Source organism: Polypterus senegalus, chromosome 9 (genome assembly GCF_016835505.1).
Source record: "Polypterus senegalus isolate Bchr_013 chromosome 9, ASM1683550v1, whole genome shotgun sequence".
Taxonomy (NCBI): Eukaryota; Metazoa; Chordata; class Cladistia; order Polypteriformes; family Polypteridae; genus Polypterus; species Polypterus senegalus.
Window position 1 is genome coordinate 80,571,881 of NC_053162.1, and position 21,039 is coordinate 80,592,919.

General features: G+C 37.2%; 1 protein-coding gene across 1 annotated transcript in view; it reads left to right on the plus strand.

Annotated features, from left to right (window-relative positions):
* Nucleotides 1-21,039, plus strand: part of vat1l (vesicle amine transport 1-like) — a 229,971-nt gene that overhangs the window by 193,513 nt on the left and 15,419 nt on the right. Inside the window, exon 8 of the mRNA XM_039763355.1 lies at nucleotides 19,029-19,112. Coding sequence (XP_039619289.1) covers nucleotides 19,029-19,112 — 84 coding nt within the window. The remainder of the gene's footprint in view (nucleotides 1-19,028; nucleotides 19,113-21,039) is intronic.

A 21,039-nucleotide genomic window follows, 5' to 3' on the forward strand; every position in this document is an offset into this window, starting at 1 on the left:
GCTCAATGTGAATCTTCTTCACATGCCCAAGCAAAGCAACAATGATTTTGGATGGTGTGCATTATGATGATAGTGTTATGTGCTTTGCTGGGATAATTTAGTTGTGCAGATATCAGACAGCCATTCACACAAAAATGCAGTCCACTTTACAAATAAAAACATTTACATCTGGAATCATTAATTGGTGGCCCGCAACCCAGATGTTGTCTATATAAAGATCTCTAAGCAATTTAATCCTAAATTGTTTCCAGATATTAAAAACTGCATATGTTTGCGATGGTTGAAAGAGGTGGTTCTCTTGCAGAGGTTCCACAGATCAAAGATTCTCCATCTTAAAATGCTTTTTACATTGGTTTCATATTCTGAGTGAGTGAAGCACAATTGGGTTTTTAGTATATCGACAATAACTTGCATTAATAGGGGCACAAAGCAGGGAATATAGAGAAGTACTGTAGGATTTTATTTCTATTGTGCACCAAGCCTGTGTGTGTTCATCTATTTGTGGCCAGGTTTTTATAGCTTGTATGTTTGCTAACGATAATAAAACTCAAAGTTGGGTAGAGCCATGCCACCTTCTGCCTTAGGTCTTTGTAGGGTCGCTCTTTGAATGGTTGAATCTAATTGCTTAAAAAATGATTTATTAATGTATATTGAAATGTTTTGAAATAAAAAGAGAATCTTAGGAAGGATATTTATCTTAACAACGTTAATTCTTCCAGCTAGAGTGAGATGAAGAATTGACCATGTATGCAAGTCTTGCTTAATTTTTTCCATACAGACGGCAACATTTTGTTCATAAAGAGCTTTATGTTTACTTATGATATTTAGCCCTAGGTATTTAAACTGATCTGCAATGATAAAAGGGAAGGAGTCCAATCTAATATTGTATGCTTGTGAATTCAATGGAAAGAGTACATTTTTATTCAAATTAATTCTGAGACCAGAGATCTTTTAAAATTCTGTAAGTGCTGTTAAGACTGCACGCACAGTATTTTGTGGGTCTGATATATACAGTATCATATCATTTGCATATAGAAAATGTTTTTCTGTTCAAGTCCTTCTCTGATAATCCCCCTTATCTGATAAGCATTTAGAGAGTGAACTGACAGTAGTTCAATGGCGATTGCAAATAGCAATGGTGACAAGGGGCATCCTTGTCTGGTACCACGTTCTAGTTTAAAGTAGTCTGAACAAATGTTGTTAATCCAAACTGAAGCTTCTGGATTGGTATACAGTAGTTTGATCCATGCACAAATGTTAGGGCCAAACCCAAATTTCTCTAATGTAGTGAAAAGGTACAGTATTTCCATTCAATTATATCAAATGCTTTTTCTGCATCCAACGATAATAATATCTCTGGGATGTTTGACTTTGCTGGTGAATATATTACATTGAACAGGTGTTGAAGATTGGAAACTAAGTGTCAGCCTTTAATAAATCCAGTTTGATCTTGTGATATTACCAAAGGCAGCACTTTCTCCATCCTTCGAGCTAGGACTTTGGAGAGTATCTTAACATTATTATTCAGAAGTGAAATTGGTCTGTATGATGCACATTGTAATAAGTCCTTATTTTGTTTAGGAAAGACGATGATTAATGCTTGGCGAAAAGTTTGAGGTAGAATTTGATTGTCTCAAGCTTCTGTAAATGTTGCTAATAAGATGGGAGCTAGCTGAGTGGAGAATTTCCTATAAAATTCGACAGGGTAGCCATCAGGGCCTGCTGCTTTCCCACTCTGATGTGGCTTTATATCATCTAGAAATTCTGATAGCGCCAGAGGTTTATTCAATTCCTCTGCACTAAAAATATATATTTGTGGTATCTGTAATGCATCCAGAAATGCATTAGATTGTGTGTTGTCTTCTTTAAACTGTTAGAATATAAAGGTTTTATAGTAGTCTCTAAATGTGTGCATTATATTTTTATGGTCAATGATTTTATCTCTGTGTTGGTGATTGCTGGGATTGCATTGTGAACTTCTTGCTTGTAGATTTGTTGAGCTAAGAGCTTATTAGCTTTCTCTCCATGTTCATAGTTATGATGTCTTTATTTAAAAATGAGTTGTTCAGTTTCTTTAGTTGTTAAGAGGTTGAGCTCTGAATGCAGAGCCTGCCTTTTCCTATGAAGAGCCTCACTTGGCATGTTCTTCATCTATTCTAGTAATTTCACTGGTTAGCTCTGATACCTTCTTGGTTTCTAATTTATTTCTGTGGAAAAGATATTAAATAATCTGTCCTCTTAAGAAGGCCTTTAGAGTTTCCCAGAGTATTCATACAGAGACCTCTGAGGATGTATTTGTCTCTATAAAGAAACCTATTTGTTTTGATAGAAATTCTGTACAGTTCTCGTCTGCTAATAGAAGTGGGTTAAGACGGCATCTGTGAGCTAAGTATGTGGTGCATAATGATTTTAGCTCCAAGATCAGAGGAGCATGGTTGGAAATTACAATAGCATCGTACTTGCAAGATTTAATCGTGGGCAAGAAATTATTATCTATAAAGAAATAATTAATTCTTGAGTAGCAATGATGCACTGGTGAGTAGAAGGAATATGTTCTTGAGTTTGTGTTAAGAAACCTCCAGAGGTCTGATAAGTTGTGGTCAGTTCAAAACTGTGTAATTGTCTTTGCAGTGTTAGATGTCATCACCCCTGTGACAGGAGACCTATCTAAAAGTGATTTTAAACACAATTAAAGTCCCCAGCTATGGTCTGGAATCCCTACAGATTTTATTTTTTTCTCCAGCTGTCTGGAGTTTTTTTTTGTTTTTTCTGTCCACCCTGGCCATTGGACTCTTATTCTATGTTAATTAATGTTGACTTATTTTCTTTTCTTACTGTGTCTTTTATTTTTCTATTCTTTATTATGTAAAGCACTTTGAGCTACTGTTTATATGAAAATGTGCTATATAAATAAATGTTGTTGTTGTTGTTCAGGATTAGATACTACATCTGATGCTACAAATTAGACTGTTCTATTTATGAGAATTCCCACACTTCTAGTTTTCTTTGTAAAGCTGGAATGGAACATTTGGCTAGTCCAGTCTTTTTGCAGCCAGAACTGATCCTTGCTTAGTAAGTGAATCTCCTGTAAAAATACTATTTTAGCATTTAGACCTGTTAGGTGAGAGAATACTTTCTTTCTCATTAATTCGTGATTCAGGTCTTTAACATTCCAGCTCACCAAGTTAACTGCCCCATCATGGAGACATTGATTCTGAATTTTTGATGTCATTGTATAGTCTTAACTGGAAGTGAGACAGCTTTAGCCCTAATTTCCAATTTTCCCATGAGTTATTGCAATGCAGCCCATTGTTATGTTGGTAATTATAATTATTAGGATTAAAAGGATAGATTAGATATAGCTTGCTCTCTTTCTCTCCCCCCTTATCCCCCCACCCCCCATTTTGCCTCCCCACATGAGGCTGGACCCCACTTCACAAAGTCCCAGTCCTCTGAGATACCTATAGACAGAGCACGTCCAAAACGAAACAAGCCCCCCAGCAGCAGCGTTTTAAGGAATTAAAAAGTAGAGATATCTATTGCTGATAAAGTCTAAATACTATATGCATAAAATATAATCTTTAACAGTCCTGAAATATTAAGATAATAAATCCAGGGATTGGTGTTAAAAAATGGCCCTGGATAAGCATAGTAAACCCTAATGCAATAATAACAATAAACCAAGGGTATGATGTTAAACAGTCTCCTTTAGAATAGTAAAAAAGAAAAAAAAAAACAAAGAACTTTAATTTCTTCCACACATAACGCGTATGATTGTAATTAAAACATAAACAGAAAGTGGCTGAGATGAAAAAAGGATGTATAATTATGATACCCATATCATTGCAATCGGATCAGACAGCAGGTAATATCTTCTTGCCATGCCATGACATGGTGCGACTCACTATCGTATTTCAAAACAGTGTTGGCATCAGCTTTAACTCCTTCTCTGCTTCCTCCATGGTGGAGAAGGTGTAATATTTGTCTTGAATATCCACTTTCAGTTTGGCAGGATACAAGATGCTGTATCTGATATCTGCTTTCCGTAACCGCTGTTTAATGTTGTAAAAAGCGGCACATTTAGCAGCTGTTGAGGGTGAGAAATCAGGGAAAATACGAATGTGGTTATTTTCAAATATAATCTCTTGTTTTTGTCTGAGAAGTGATATTACTTTAAGTTTGAATTGTAATCTTGCGAAGCGAACAATTAGAATCCTAGGTTTAGAAGTATCCACGGATGCGATAAGCTGCCACTATCTCGATATCTGATTTAAAGTCCTCTCCAGGTAGACTCTCGATTGTAATATTATTCCTTCTGCATCCATCTGCAGGAGTCACAAGTCTGTCTCTTAGTTTTTTGCATTTGGAATTAGCAGCTGTAGCTTTTCCATCGCGGTAGATGCCAGCTGTTCAGCTCTTTCAATTCGAGTTGTGAATGTCTGTTTAACGTCTTCCAGCTGATCGGCAAGTGCTCTCAGTTTGGACACATTTTCCTGAATGTGTTTCTCAATTTTCTCCAGCATACCTTTAAAGGCTACATCAAAGCGATTATATATACGTTTTTCCAGGTCTTTTTTTATCCTGCTGCAGCTCTTGCAGCTCCAGCCGCAACTTCTCACTTCACTTTCACTTTCTTTCTTTATACTTTTCTGAATGTCTTTCATAAGCTCATTTATGGCCGTGGCGATCGTTACCTTCAGTTTCAGTTCAGTTCATTTTGACTTTTGTGCTTCGCGGGTGAAGTGGAAATCCCCGTTACAGCCAATGCTTCTGGCTCGTGAGGAGTAGATGAAAGCGCAGACTGCAAGGCCATCTCCAGTTTCAAGTGATCTTCTGGAATCGACGAGCTATCATGACCTGCATCACTTGCGCCTTCACTCCCATTTTCGCTCTTGGCTGGAGATGATGCAGTGGAACGGGGTCCTGGAAAGGCCGTACCTTGCACTTGGACTTGATTCCTGTCTAGACTTGGATGTGGCTTTAGGTTTCTTTTCCGTTTCTTTCTGACCCCCTTTCCTGTTACTTATGTTTATATACTGTAGTAGAAACTCCACGGGTTGGGTAAATACAGGATAATAAGAAATAAGAGAAAAAATAAAGCCACTGCTAACGGAGCTCTGCTTCAGACGTCCATCTCCCGTAACAGACGAGACCAACTTTCGTAATTACTTTAGAAGGATTCCCAGTCTATATTTTCAAAAGCTTTTAACAACCTTATATTCACAAGTAAACATTTAAAATCATCTGTCCAGGTAAAGCAGGCTGCTTTGCTTTTTCCCTTGTTCTTTCAGCATTTCAATTTACTCCAGGTTTGCTTTGTAAACAAATGGTGTGCTTGGCTGTTAAAGGGTGCGTGTCCAATATGCAAGATTTACGCTTTTTTGTTATTTTAGTATGGATGAAAAACATTTAGGAAATTATCCAAATAGGCTAGTGTGAATGAAGAAAAGATCTGTGTTAATGTGAACTATGCCTAAGTAAAACTTTGCAGTTTTGATTATGCAAATCTTGAATTTCAGAGCGGGATTTGTTATGTAAAAATTGCGCATGGTTTAACCTGACAAAGTTTAAATCGCTCTGCTCTTTGGAGGCAATTTCGGTTAGCTTTGAGAGCACAACAATGTGACCAATCAATCGTGAGTTCTAGTTATTTTAACTTGAGACGTGGATTTGAATGAGTTACTGTGGTAATTTGTTGAACTCCTTTTGGGATGAAGTTTGGAACCTGTGCTGATAGCACATTGCTGCACCCATCACAATGAACCACCTGCATTGGGAACTGAGTACAGCGGGTGACACCTCAGCACCACACTGGGACAGCGGGAGGTTTATCTTGTTATAATTCACTGAGACATAGCCAAAGTTAAGGAAAACAAAAAAGTTCAATAAAGAATTTGGAAGTTTGCTGAATTTGGTAAACCACCATGAAAATAAAATATAGGTATTGGAATGCAAAAACCTTTCTTCTAAACTGATAGATTTGGAAGACAATAACCAAAGGAATAATATCTGTCACATTGGCATCAAGGTAATTACAAAGAAAGATCTAATACGGTTTTGGAAAAAGTGGCCAGAAATCTTTCCCAACTCGACATATTTTTCTCTTATTATTGAAATATGCCCCATGATTCATTGGTGACACGTCCCATTCAAGGCATATTATAGTGTGATTGCTTAATTACACAGACAATTTGATTGCTTCTTATGAAACCCAAGATTCCCCCAATTTATCCTTAGAAAGTCAACAAATTAATCTTTTCCCAGACTTAGGACCTTCCAAAATGCAAGCATGTATGGCTAGGAGTCCAGTCAAGGTCAGCATGCTGGGCAGGTCTCCAGCCATTTCTTCTCGGCATGACTAAATCTTTCTCATGGTTTGGAATACATGATATTTGAGGATCTGAAAAAAGCAACAAAGGCTATTGATAGTTTCCAGGCCACTGGTGTTTTCCCTTCATAACAGCCTTTTCTTTCTTATTCTTGCCCAAGGTTGTGCGTCCTTCCTACCTAATTCAGTCCTTGTACTAACTCTTTTATTTCTTATAACCTTTTCACTGTAACAATTTAATTGCTATTTTCTCTTTGTTCTTCCTGGCTTGTAATTTAAGTTATTAACTAATGCTCTTGTTCAATTTTGTCATGGGGATGTAACTAGCTGATTGGCCTTGATTTGACAGGAAGACTGTTTTGGTTATTCATGTGTTTTCCCAGGTTGCCTCCCGTGTTCTGCGCTCTCCCTTACAAGTGGTTGGCTTTTGGGAGCCACATGTAGCAAAACACATATACTTTTTACTTATGAGGCACCATGTTTATTTTTCAGTCTTTCATGCATTTGGACTTCACTTACCTTGATACCTTGTTACAATTTTTTCCTGTTTACAGTGTCAGAGGTGGGATGGGGTCAGTTTAATGCCTGCATGCTCTAAAAATAGCTTACAATGCAAAGTGTTTACTTTTGGGATATTTATACAGTGCTTTGGGGAGTTGAGGGTGGACACATGTGGTTGTTGTTTGAGTTTTGGTTCATATTCGAGATTTGGGAGTGCTGGGATTGTGGGTAGTATTGCTGTGAGGAACTCTAAATATCTACCTGGTTGGAAGAAAGGTGAGTGTGAGTGGTGTGTTATTTTTTTTATCTTTTTCCATACTTTTTTTTTTTTTTTAATTCTTCTGCTAGTCTAGTGGTCCAGGCTGTCTGTCCTAACTTTTTTTGGTGTAATCGAACAGTACTTCCTAGTAAACATGTATACTGACTTAATAATAGGTGTTGTTGTGTGGCAAATTCTTTACTAGCAAGCTATCGCAAATGCATAATAATAACTGTGGTGCAACAAAACTTGTATTTTAAAATCGTGGACTCAAGCTCAGATTTTATTTGTCAGATTTTGCTACCTTCTTACTGAGATTGGTGGTAAAAAATAGCTTTATATTGCAGGTATTGACCCAGCCATTTTCAGCTGTCGTTTTGGGTATCTCAGAGTAATCAAATTCTTCACTTTAAAGACTTTGGAATAATTCAAGAAATTGACGTGAATGCTTTTATGAATCTTTTTTTTTTTTTTTTACTAAATTCCCCTCTGCCTTGTGTTCTTGCTTACCCAATTCCACCCAGGCACTATGAAAATTTGCTGCTTGCTTAAATTTAATTGAACCCTTTCATTTATTTAACCCCTTCACTGAAGATTTTACTTTTTATTCTCCATGGTGGTGCTCCCAGTCTAGACTTGATTACATTTTCATATCTCAGTCAGCTTCACCTGTCTTCAGGAATGCCAGTATTATCTCTAATTCTTGGAGTGATTACAAATGTATTCTCTCTATTCTGGTTCTGCTTGGCTTCATCTCTGTGTTCTTCACTTAGGTTTTTATTCTGCTTTACTACGAAATGTTGATTTTTGTCAGAAACTTATAGCTCATTTTTTTAAAGAATTTATATCTTTAAATATTGGTTCTGTAGCTGAATATTATAGACTCCATACATAATTACTCTATTTCTTGCTCTGCTTTTCAAGCTTGAACTAATAAGAATAAAATAAAAGAACTTTATGTACGTGTATAATTTTTTTAGAATGTGCACGCCCCCTTGTGGTTGATTATTAGCATGAATCTTTCATTTGTAGCAGACAAGATTTAAAGTCTCTTCTTTTGTAAAAGGCTGAATTTGATCATCAGCACACAAAGGCTACATACTATGTATCTGAAGCTAAGACCAGTACATTATTACTGCTCAGACATCTGAGATTTAAGCCTTTTGCATCCATTTCTGCCTATAAAAATAAATCAGGCCTACCTACTAATATACCCCAAGAGTTATTTGCAGAAATTCAAATACTCAAGCTTCAAACGTTATTGCCTTTTCAAAAGATCTCTCACTCCCTATGCTAAACAAGGAGAAGTTTTAAATTTTAAATTAATCTCTATATGTCTGAAGTTCAGCAAGCCTTAGATACCATGAAATAGTAGAGTAGTAGTAGAGTTTTTTTCTGCTTTCTGGGATCAATTATCTGGCCTGCTTCTTCAGATGCTAAAGCCCACAATCACTTCAAATCAGATGAACTTTTCTATCAATGTAGCATTTATTATTTTCCAGCCAAAACAGACCAAAGACCCTTTAAACTGTTTGAGCTACTGCTCAATTATGTTGATGAATTCAAACACTATGTTGATGGTCAAGCTTCTTGCTGTACATTTACAATCTGTCCTAAATGAATTAATACATCCTGATCAAACTAGGTTTATTACTGCATATTTTGTATGGAACAATCTGTCATTTTCTTACTTCAAATGTCATAGCCCCTACCCTACTCTTGTCTTCTAGCGTTTGATTGCATGAACTGTTTTTTTTTTTTTTTGAAGACCCAGGAACAGATTGGGGTTTAATGACAAGTTTATTAGAAGGATTAAAAACCTATACTTCCACAGTACATCACTAATTCTGACATATTTGTTTTATCCCGTTTACTTTTCTGTCTCTCCCTTTAACTGCTGGCCTTTTCTTTCCACAAAACAGAGTTAAATCACTTCTTTATTTAGAGATCATCGTCCTTAAATTTTTTTTTTTTACACTTTTATGAAAATCCGATCACATCTCTCCAGTTCTGATGTCACTACATTGGTTACCTGTGCCATTTAGAATTGACTTTAAAATACTGCCTATAATTTACAAAGCCTTAAATAGTCTTGCTCCATCCTATATTTCAGAATTCCTTTCACCTTACACTCCAAATCGTAACCTTAGAACTTCAAATGAGTGTCTGCTTGTAATTTCAAGAGTTAAACTTAAAAGAAGGGGTGAGGCAGCCTTCTGCTGTTATGCACCTAAAATCTGCAATAATTTACCAACATAAATTTGTCAGGCTAATACAGTGGAGCACTTTAAAAAAACTAAAAACTCATTATTTTAACATGGCTTTTTCATAGCTTAATTTTAGTTTAACCCTGATACTCTGTATATGCATTAAATTATCATTACAATTCATGGTGGCTCCGAAATTTGTACTAACCCCTACTTTCTCTGTTGTTCTTTTTTCGGTTTTCTGTGGTGGTGAACTGCGCCACCACTATCCGATTAAAGCACCATGCTGTCCCTACATTGATGGTTTGAAGGCCAGAGGTCCATTTGACCACCATCATCTTGTTCTTCCATTTGAAGCATGAAAACCATGAGGACTGATTTAGATCATTTGTTAGGTATAATGCCTAGAGGGGGCTGGGTGGTCTCATGGCCTGGAATCCCTGCAGACCTTACTTTTATTCTATGTTAATTGGTATTGCCTAATTTTATTTTTTATATTTTGTCTTTTGTCTCTTTCTTCATCCTGTAAAGCACCTTGAGCTACATCATTTGTATGAAAAGTGCTATATAAATAAATGTTGATGATGATATTCTGCTGCACCTGGGTGATGCCACCTCAGACATACATCATGTACTCTGTTTCTTCAGTGCTTATGAAGCCGTTTCAGAGTGCAAAATTAACTGGTCCAATTCTGCCATTCTACTTTTAAAGCTTCTTTGTCAATACTCTCCTCTCCCTTCCTCCATTCCCAAGACTAAGAAAGAAATTAATTTAAATATCTCCTCATCAATATTTCTAATTCAGTTCAAAACATACTTACCTCCACTTACCTCTGTGCCTATAAAAATAGTTAAATATTTATCTCTTATCTACAGAGTATTCATTGGATCAGTGGCTGTGTATATGGGGGCACTTATGAGTTCCTATGCTCCTTCTTACCCAGTCAGGACTGCTAGTGAACAACATCTTCTGATACTAACTCTGCGTGGCATTAAATCTCAATCCAGACTATTTTCATGTGTACCTCCTAGCTGATGGAGCAAGCTTCCCGCTGCCATAAGAACTGCTCAGTGTCTTTAAGAAGTGTTTGAATACTCTGTTGTTCTCATAATATCTGACACATTTTTACTAACATTGATATAGGTTCTTGTAACCTGGGAACGATTAACTAGTTTTGTGTTTCATTTGGTTTAAACCTCCTTGCTTGTGATGACTAATTTTGCAACCTTCTCCTGTAACACATGTTCCGAAAAATCCCCCAGACTGATGTTTACTCAATTAACTTGATTTGTTTTGTGAATTGCTTTCGATAAAAACATCTGCTAAGTGAATAAATATAAATGTCCTCTCCTTGGACACATACCGCTCTATCACGCCTATTTTTAAAATGAGTATAATTCCTTATATAAATTGTGTCAGCTCAATGCTGCCTCTCTTCTTCTCTCAATTATTTACTTGAAGTTATAACCCTTCTCACCAAATTTCTTTGGAATGACAAAAGGCCTGATATTAAGCATTCTTCCCTAATCCGAGAAGGTCTAATGGGCATTTTTCTTTTCTGGATTTGAAACTTTATCATCGGGTATATACCTTCAGGCCTGTCTGGAACTGGCTTGATGCTCCTGCTATTCCTCCATCCTGGTTTTCCATTGAACACAGGCTTGTTTACTCCCTGCCCTATTCACACTCTCCCCTTCACCTCCTTCAGGTTAAAGTGCTTTCTTTTTGATATTGGTCCTTTTATCCTTTAAAGTCCTGGCAATGGTAGGATAGTTTTTGGGTTCCATTCCTGCTTGAACTCAGAAACCCTCATATTTCATAGTGAAGCCTTGCTTATTGGCAGTGTGACAGATAGGGGGCACTGTCGTCCCCTTGAACCCTCAGATCAGACACCAGATAAAAGTGTTGACCAAATGTTGACTTTATTTATAACAATAATGTGCTCAAGCACCTTCACCTCCACTATACTTCAATAAATCAATAATGAAATACACAATAATAAAACAATCAATAATCCTCCACACCTCCCAGCAGCTCATTCACCCTACCTCCCAACTCGCCCCACTGCTGGGATCTCCCACAGTCCTTTTATACTTCTTGACCCGGAAGTGTTTCTGTCCCTCCAGTCCATGTGACTATATTAACACTTCAGGGTCGGGTAAAACTTCTTTTCTTCTGGGCTATAATGCAAATAGAAGTCCCTGGGCCTCCCTGCAGCATCCCCTGGCGGTCCCCACATTATCCAGCAGGGCTATGAAAAAAGACTCCATTGTCCATGATTCCCTGCTGGAATTCAGGGCACCTCCACCTGGCAGCTTGGGGGTATTGGCCAGGAGAAGCTGCCGGCCATATTCCACAGCAGACACGCCATTTCTTTCCCACATTAGTCTGCTTTACATTTTATACTCTGGGAGATACCTTTGATGACCTGGGGCACTGGACATTCCAGACATTAAGCTCCAGGTTCTCCATCCATTCCTCATCATTTTTTTATCATCAACTGAAGTCAGTTCTCAGGACATGTAGCATGCCACTTTCCTCCCCTCTTGCTCCTCATCTGCTTCTGTCTTTGCTCATTCTTTTTTATCATATAAAAACAGTTGAAACTCAGTTTGCTGTGCTGCACAAAGCCTCCTACAACCACATGCCCTTGTACTCATTGAGGAAACATGATTTCCCTTTCTTCATTACCTTGTCATGGAACACAATCTTTAAGATCATCACTCTGTCCTTAACAGACAAACAATAATCAATATATTCAGTTTAATTTTATCCATTGCTTGTGTCTTTACCCATTTAAATGTTTTGCTATGGGTTTATTCACTGTTCCCCTTTGTCACTTCTGCTTCTTAAATGTTTCTGAAACCCTGCTCCACATGTTTTGAAACCTTCCTATCGGCCATCCGGTTTCAATTTCCTTTCTTCGGCCCTCTGTCCAAATTCTTCTCTAACCTCATATTTTTATTCTCCTGGACCTTTCTACTCTCTCTTTCAGCTCAGTCCAGCAAAGGTTGTTCCCTTTGAATAACATCACTGCCATACGGGCGCTGCCGTCTTGCTCTATATCCCCCTGTTCTATTTTTGTTGACTCATAAAAGTGTGCTTTCTATAACTTAACTCCTCTTGAGTTCTTGTTATTATGGATAAATGTAGTGTCTGGCCCTGACATCAGGGAGTGGCTTTTGGGTGGGTGGTTATCGGGGGGATGGTGAGTGTATTGTCTTGGTAGAGCATTATATTACTTTACTTTCCCCTTTTGTATTATTAATATGTAGCCTTTATCAGAATGCCTCAAATCTCACAGACTTACCACTGTTTATAAAGTATTGTACCATATAACTTTTCCCCACCTTCCCTTCTTACATGTATAACCTCAGGCAATTAGGTGTAGTAAAAGACAAGCAGGAGTTAAGTTACAATTTAAACAATGTATTATTGATAATACTCATAAATAATAACAATATGCAAAGTACATTTGAATATTGGCAACCATACAACCTGATAAATGTTGATGTGTTTCAGGCAGCACACAGACTTGTTAGTTACTTAAAATGTCTCTAGTTAAGGCATGATTTTGTGGTTAGCTTTCTTCAGAACAGGCCACATCCCTGTCTCAATATGGCTGCCGAGCTGTGCTCTTCGTTGTGTTGTCCTTTTCAGTTCATGTTATGTGAGAGGGTCTTTCATCAGTTTGGCAAGAGAGTGAGTATGGGCACTGGCGGGTGGGTGTTTGTAACTTCATGCATCCTACTTTATATTGTATTTCTTTTACTCTCTTTAATAAAAATGTATTCATCACACACACACACACACAAGGTTTAGCCAAAGCAGCAATGCCTGCTATTTTTAGCACTTACAATACAAGATGTTTCAGAAATAAAGGAAATAATTTGCTATACTGTTGCCTCACTTCAGAGAACACATTCATCTGTTCTGTGAAAGACTGACCTTCAAATATAGATTTTTTTTTTTTAAGTAAAAGTAGTGATCTAAAATATTTACCAGAAAACATGAATATTACCCTGTTGAACTTTATATTATTAATGACTGAATTATAATCATTTTGTATTTGTTTAATTCAAGCTCTTCTTCACTGGGTGGTTATCAGTTTATTTTGTTAATGGCATCAATTAAAGTATACATACTGTACAGTATAACTGTTCTTAAATAAATTTTCTTTGTATTTTTATTCCTTTTTATTTAATTTAGACACCAGGTTCTTGAATGCTTTTTTCCATTTTCTGTGACTGCTTTTCCATAACTGATTCACATGTAGCCTAACTGTGCATGGCTGGCACTGGGCAAGAACAAATAATGGACAGTATGAAAGTCCATCCCAGACTAACATCATACATGTATACCCCAACACCTGGTCAATTCAGAGTGTCAGATAAACTTGCCACACACAGATTTGGTATGTAAGAAACCTCAGGCAGACTCAATACACAATAATTCCAGGGAACCACAACAAGTCATGCTAACCACTGAAGGTGCAAATGATACCCTTAAAACTTTCCTTTGTTTTTGAAGCATTCTTCCTTAACTTTTTTTTAAGCTTGACTAGAACAGGCTGTAGGAAAATTATAAATTCAGGCCGTTCTCTAGAAAACAGTTTGAAAAGGAAAAACTGGAATCAATATAGTCTTTCTTTTTGCCTTCTTGAAACAAAACCTGTAATAAAGCTCACCATTTGTCACATTAAGAAGAACATTAGCTAAGAGATCAATGTGGTCATTAATAGATGACATGAGAGATGACATGGCTCATTAAAAGTAAACAGATTAAAATTCATGTCTGCTTGGATGTTAGATGAATCTATGTATTAAGAGATTTTATTTGTGCTTTTCTATGTGTTGTCTTGTTCTCTTTCTCTCTCACACCTTCTTAGGGTTCATTTATACTTCACAATCAGAACGCGTACGCGCCCGCATCATGGCTGCCACATGTTCCCAGCGTTCATTAGATGTGTCCTCTGAGCAGGTCCTCATAAATTAACGCAATGCGTGTGCGAGTTGCAGTACCAGCAAAAAGTCGGAGGGCACAGTGTCCTAAAAGTTGGAATGTGACGTCAGAGTCTGTGGTTACTATCTACATGTGACAGAAAGCCACTTTGCGGATCCTATAAGATCGGTGTGCACGCTTCGATGTTTGATGAATGGTTCGATGTGGTGAAGCAAAATGCCGACATACAGATGTATTCGTGGTGCTTTTATATTCAAGCGTCACATATTCCCAATTGTAATGAGACAATACAAGTCTCACATACCGTCTTCTGTGCTGTCATTTTTTCTAGGGCTTTCTCCAGTCCTGACAGCAGCGGCAAACAGCAATAGATCGCTACACTGAGCACATTAAATGTCTGATATTCCAACTCTCTGCACATTTAGAATCCTTAGATTTATACTTGATATCACTTTCATGATGAAATGCATTAAAGTATGTATGTTACATTTTACAGATAAATCGGTAATTTAATTTAAATAATGAATACTGTTAATAACTACACACACGTGGGTGACACGGTGGCGGAGCATTATTGCTGCTGTCTTGCAGGGAGTCATGTCACTGATATTCCCTGCTTGTAGTTTACATTTTCCTGCTGGGTTTTCTCAGTGTGCTCCAGTTTCTTTCCATAGATAAGCAGATTTGGTGACACTAAAATGACGCAAGTGTATGTGAGTGCTTGTATTCACCTTGCAATGAGCTGATGCCTCGTCCAGGGATTTTTTCTGCCTCGTGCCCAATGCTAGCTGAAATGGACAAATCCCTGGACTGATGGATTTAATCATTAAACATCCTTTTAAGAGATATTGCAGTAGGGTGTCATCAGAATTTAATGGGTGTTCCAGGCAATTTACAACACAGCGAAGCCGAACCTGTTCTTACCGTGATAATATCTCGCACTGCCACCTGGTGGATTTCTCCAGATTTATGTAAAGTAAGCGTGCAAGTATAAGCGTCCACTGCAGCATGTGTTGCGTCACGTGAAGTATAAACCCGGCCTCAGACTTACAGCAGCATAACAATAAAGCCATATCAGTCTTGATTTATCTTTATGTTCTATTTGCTTGTTCTGTGTTGCTGCTTAAATGTTTAATTTATGACTATTATATCTAGTTCTTTAGCTGTGCAGTGTATCCATCCAGTGCTTCTAGTGAACCCTACTTACCTAATGTTAGGGTCAGTAGAAGCCAAAGCCTATCCTGGAAGTATTTAGTATTCTGATCAAAAGAGCATGCCACTTGTGTATTTTTCCATGTGTTAGTATTTGAATGTGCAAACTAGAAAATGAAAGTTTAAGGTCTGAAGGGTCAATCAATTAGGTGCTTTTCTGTGATGGGAACAGAGCAATAGTCATCTTCTGGGCCATCCCTAGACAGCTATAGGACCTGAGACACCCCCAACCAGTGTGTGGTCTCATATTGTGCCCAGAATTTATTTATTTATTTGTTTGTTTCATGGGCGGCATGGCGGTGCGGTGGGTAGCGCTGCTGCCTCGCAGTTAGGAGACATGGGTTCGCTTCCCAGGTCCTCCCTGTGTGGAGTATGCATGTTCTCCCCGTGTCTGCGTGGGTTTCCTCCGGATGCTCCGGTTTCCTCCCACAGCCCAAAGACATGAAGGTTATGTGCATTGCCGATTCTAAATTGTCCCTAGTGTGTGCTTGGTGTGTGGGTGTGTGTGTGCACACCCTGCAGTGGGCTGCCGTCCTGCTCGGGGTTTGTTTCCTGCCTTGAGTCCTGTGTTGGCTGGGATTGGCTCCAGCAGACCCTCGTGACCCTGTAGTTAGGATATAGCGGGTTGGATAATAGATGGATGTTTGTTTACTTGTTTGTATATATAATTTATATATATTTTAATATTATATATATATAAAAACACAGTAATAATAATATGTAGTAATTATATAAAAAAAGTAATTAAAAAATCAGAATGCTGCTGCTGGAGTATGTGAATTTCCCCTTGGGATTAATAAAGTATTTATCTATCTATCTATCTATCTAAAATAATAATAATTATTATATATTAATGGAAAAATAATTACTTGAACTTACACTTCTACTGAAGAGACAATGGAAATTATCACTTTATGTAGTATTTACCAAGAAAAGCAACTGTTTTTGGTTGTGAAGCAAATGATTAAATATTATCAGAACATTATGAGGTATTAAATTATCAGAAACATTTATTGAAAATATTATACATATTTGAAAGAATTACAGCATTTTTTTCATAACTGTATTCTCTTATGATCTCATCAACTAAAAAATTAACAAACACTGACCCATCGACTTTTTCATTACTTGTACTTGTTTAGACAGTATGTTTTTTCAGTAACTGCACTTAACCATTCTCAAGTAAAAGATGTTTTAATGGTGATTAGGGTATTTTTTTCTCTGTATCTTTATCATTGGTCACTGCTTTAAATACCCTTATGTTTCAGGCCAGGTTCTTCCCCTGGCTTGGGTTCAGATTCCTTTTATATATGTCTTTTTGTTCATGTTTGATTCTTTTATTTTGGTATTGTTATTTATGTGTATTATTTGCATTATTCTGTGTTTTTTTTATTAGTATTGTGTATTATTTAATTTATATGTGTCCATACTTCTAGCACGTTCCTTGTTTTTGTGGTTGGCTCCCCAGGATGTCTTTTAAATAACTGTACGTATGAAGGCATATAATTGGAGCAAAATTTATTCAGGGCATCACAGTAACCTTGGAAATAGCTATCCACACAATCTAATAATTTCTTCAAATAATGCAGCTCTGTACAGTGTCTCTACAAATGGGACATTTTTTTCTTTCCCGGTGGTATATTCTATCATGATCTAGAGTTCCTCCAAATGAAACCCCAAAAGGAGTCCTCCAAAGTAGCAAAAAGAGTCTTCCAAAGTAGCACTGCAAAATCAAAACTGGCCAATATACTTTAAAGTCCCAACAACTGTTGCCAAAAGCCTCACAAGAGGAAGGGGTCACCGTCAACCTTAGATTGTATTACAAAATGGGCAAGCAAAGAATCTAAGTAAGTGCTCTGTAGCACAAGAAGCTCTGAGGAGCACAAAACACCTTAAGGAATTGCCTTAACAAAATAGACAGTCCAGTGGCAAACAAGTGCCAAAAACACAAATCCAGAGAGAATGGTCAAAAAATACAATAAAATGCACAACAAAAACACAGAATAATGCAAATAATAAACATACCATACCATTTTTTTAAGCCAGCCAAATCCTAAGCAGGGTCGCAGGGGACTGGAGCTTATACCAGCAAGCGTAGGGTGCAAGGCAGGAACAGTCCTTGGACAGGGTGCCATTCCATAACAGTGTAAACACACACGACACACACATTAGGGCCAATTTAGCATCACCAGTCCACCTAGCCTGCATGTCTTTGGACAGTGAGAGGAATCCGGAGCACCTGGAAGAAAGCCTTGTAGGCATGGGGAAAACTTGCAGACTCCATGTAGAGAGGACCCAGGATGCAAACACTGGTCTCCTTACTGCGAGGCAACTATGCTACCTCTGTGACATTGTGCTGTCCTATATTAAAAATGAAATAATAGTATGAACATGAACAAAAGAATCAAACAAAAAAAAAAAAAGAAATGTCAACTCAGAGTAAGATCCTAGCTGAAACATAACAACCCTGTGCCTCAAAGTTTCCAATTGACTTGAAGGCCCTCCTTCAAATTACATTTTTTAGCACTTCTCCATTTTCACATCTGCTCATGCAATATATTGTGTTTGTCCCTTTGGTGTGATGAATTCCAGTTTCAGTTCCAATTAAACAGTTATCAAATTCAGTCTTATTTATTAATTCAACTGATAAAGACCTTCTTACAGCATTTTTATTTACTGTTTTCACGTAATGTGTATCACCATTATCTAACCATGTACAGTTGTTGCCTTTTTATGGCAAGCATCTCTTCTGTTTTTCCATTCCAAAACATTAATTTTCCATCTTGACTTTTATACAGTTTGAATGCTTTGCACTTCTGGCTGATCACCTAATGGTTGTTAGCCCTCATGCACAACGGAGCTGCCCCTATAACTTAAAACTATAGTAATCAAACCTTTTGATTTTGTCGTGGCAAGTCACAAACTGCAATGACTCAGCTGCTAGGGATGTCACACTAAACAAATGGTGATTATCTTGACGTTAGATTAACAAATGAAGGCTACATATTTAAATCAATGGGAAAGTTATTTAGTGTGATACGGTCTTAAGATCTTCTTCTTTTGGCTGCGCCCGTTAGGGTTTGCCACAGAGGACCATCTTCTTCCATATCTTTCTGTCCTCTGCATCTTGTTTGGCCAACAGTAGTCCAATTTCCGCCTGCACCCTGTTGGCTAACAGTACTAGTGGCAGTCGTTGTTAACCCGGGGCTCGACTGATCCGGTATGGAAATTTGTATTGTTGTCCGCATATTGATTTGGCAAAATTTTACACCGGATGCCCTTCCTGATGTAACCCTCCCCATTTATCCGGGCTTGGGACCGGCACAAAGAAACACACTGGCTTGTGCATCCCCTGTGGCTGGGTTGTGATACGGTCTTAAGATAATGTTTCAAAACTCCCAATTTCTTGTGTGATCAGACTGCAATTTGCTTTTCAATGGAATTGTGCATGAATTGTTCTGCACCGTAGCTTTGTGATAAATATTGGAGATAAAAAATAAATATTGTTGATGTAATTAAGATATGAATTTAGCTGCAATATTTTGTTCTATTTCATAGGTAAAAGAAGCAATGCAGAGGATTCATGACCGGGGAAATATAGGCAAACTAATCCTGGATGTAGAAAAGTCTCCTACTCCTCTGGTTTGTATTTAAGTTTGATTCATCTTTTTAACTCCTTCAGTCTAGTTGCTAAAATGTTTAATCATATCTTATTTATGCAATACGGTACAGCATCATTTAATTATAATTGAAAGAAGCACTTTTACATGCAAAGTCCCAACTGAGATCAGAGAATATACTTACTGTATGTGTTCAAAAATGTCCACATTAATGCTATCCTGTTGTTTCTGTTTCACTTCTGCTTATCATCCAAAACCCGTAAGTTCTTTCATCTGGAACAGTGTTTCAGATGATCAGTTTAACCTTGGAGATCAAGTTTTTGTGAAGTCGGTGACTTGCCTTATATCGACGTCTTAAGATATTCTGAGTTATATTGAGTGTTCATGTACAGTTTGCTTAATCCACTAATCTATATGTCTTTGAGGTATTTTAAAATGACAGATAATTTACTTCATGGCACTTGAACTAGAAATTCTCTTATCTTATGCAGTGTATAAGTGGATTAAAGATGTTGATAGTAGATCTCTTCTATCCATTGTTCCAATTTGGGATAGAGCCAAAATTAACAAGCAATAGAGAACAAAATTACAAGTTGAGCACAAGAAATAAAGTATTATAGCTAATACCAAGACTTAATGAAAAACTGGAGCTCTATCAATATCAAAGTTTCTGAACGGTTGATTGGTTCAGCATAGATGCAGTTATCCATGGAGACAGTGGGGGTGCCTATGCCTTTCTAAATAAGTGCATTTTCAAAAAATATCTGACCACCAACAGGTTATATCATTAAATTGTATTGTAGCATATTCTTTTAATTTATAATAGAAGAATTATAATGTAATCATTCACTAAATTATTTGTAATAATTGAGTGTACAATTAATATAAGAATATAAACACTTTAAAAGAAAAGTAAACGTGTAATTTCAAAGGAATGTTACAATATCAACTATGAATTTTGCACATGCATTTTTACAATCACATTCACTCCAAACTAGATGCACAGTCCAAATATACCAAGATGCTAGAGCAAGTATCAGAGGAACAACATACCCAGCATAAGTCAGTAGTATTGAGCATTTTGAGTTAACCAAAATCTTTACTTAGAGGTGTGGCAAATTTTAAGCTCTTCTGAAACAAGCTTTAAAATACTCAAAAATACTGTAAACATTTATCTTTGAAGTGTGCCACAGTGAGAAAAACAGTACAGTACATAGAACAGAGATTTTAAGTAACTATTCCAGTTGTCAGTGTTATAATGTTGCTATGCCAGTCACGGAACCCAAAGCTGCTCACCTGGACGACTGCTTGCTTAGCTATGTGCGTGGCTTTTTATCTTCAGCCGGCCCATTTAATAGCTGTTAACAAAATAGAGGGAGAGAAAGAAAGAGAGCAACTGCTAGGATGCGGTTAGCAACAAACCAGGAGATGCATGTGTCTTTTGAAAAAGAAACTGAAAACAAAGCAGTTATTATACTCTGTTATTGCAGTCAGGCATGAATTGCAAGGAGTTATTTACTAGAGTATTTTCATTCAACCAGAAGCCAAATCACTAAGAGAATCAAGTCAAACAAGAAAGTTTTCAATTGTAACCCGGAATGCCTGAACCTAAATCACTAAACCACACTTGTTTGTAGGTCAAATCCATAATCATGGACAAAGAGCTAGTGGTGAAGTCTTTGTAATGTGAATCATGGTGCCTTTTGGGGGCAGTCCTTTCTAATGAGGCAGAACCTCTTAGCAACCCATTATCTGCCAGCAAAGATTCTAAAATGAGACACATTTAATAATTACAAAGAAAAAAAATATTTTTTCATTTTTTAAACCAAGCTTTCATATTATTAAAGCCTCAAAATATTGTCAATAAAAATTGATTCTCTAGTTCTTGATAAATAGCGACATTATCCAAAATCACCATAATATTACACGGAACAACAATGAAAGAACAA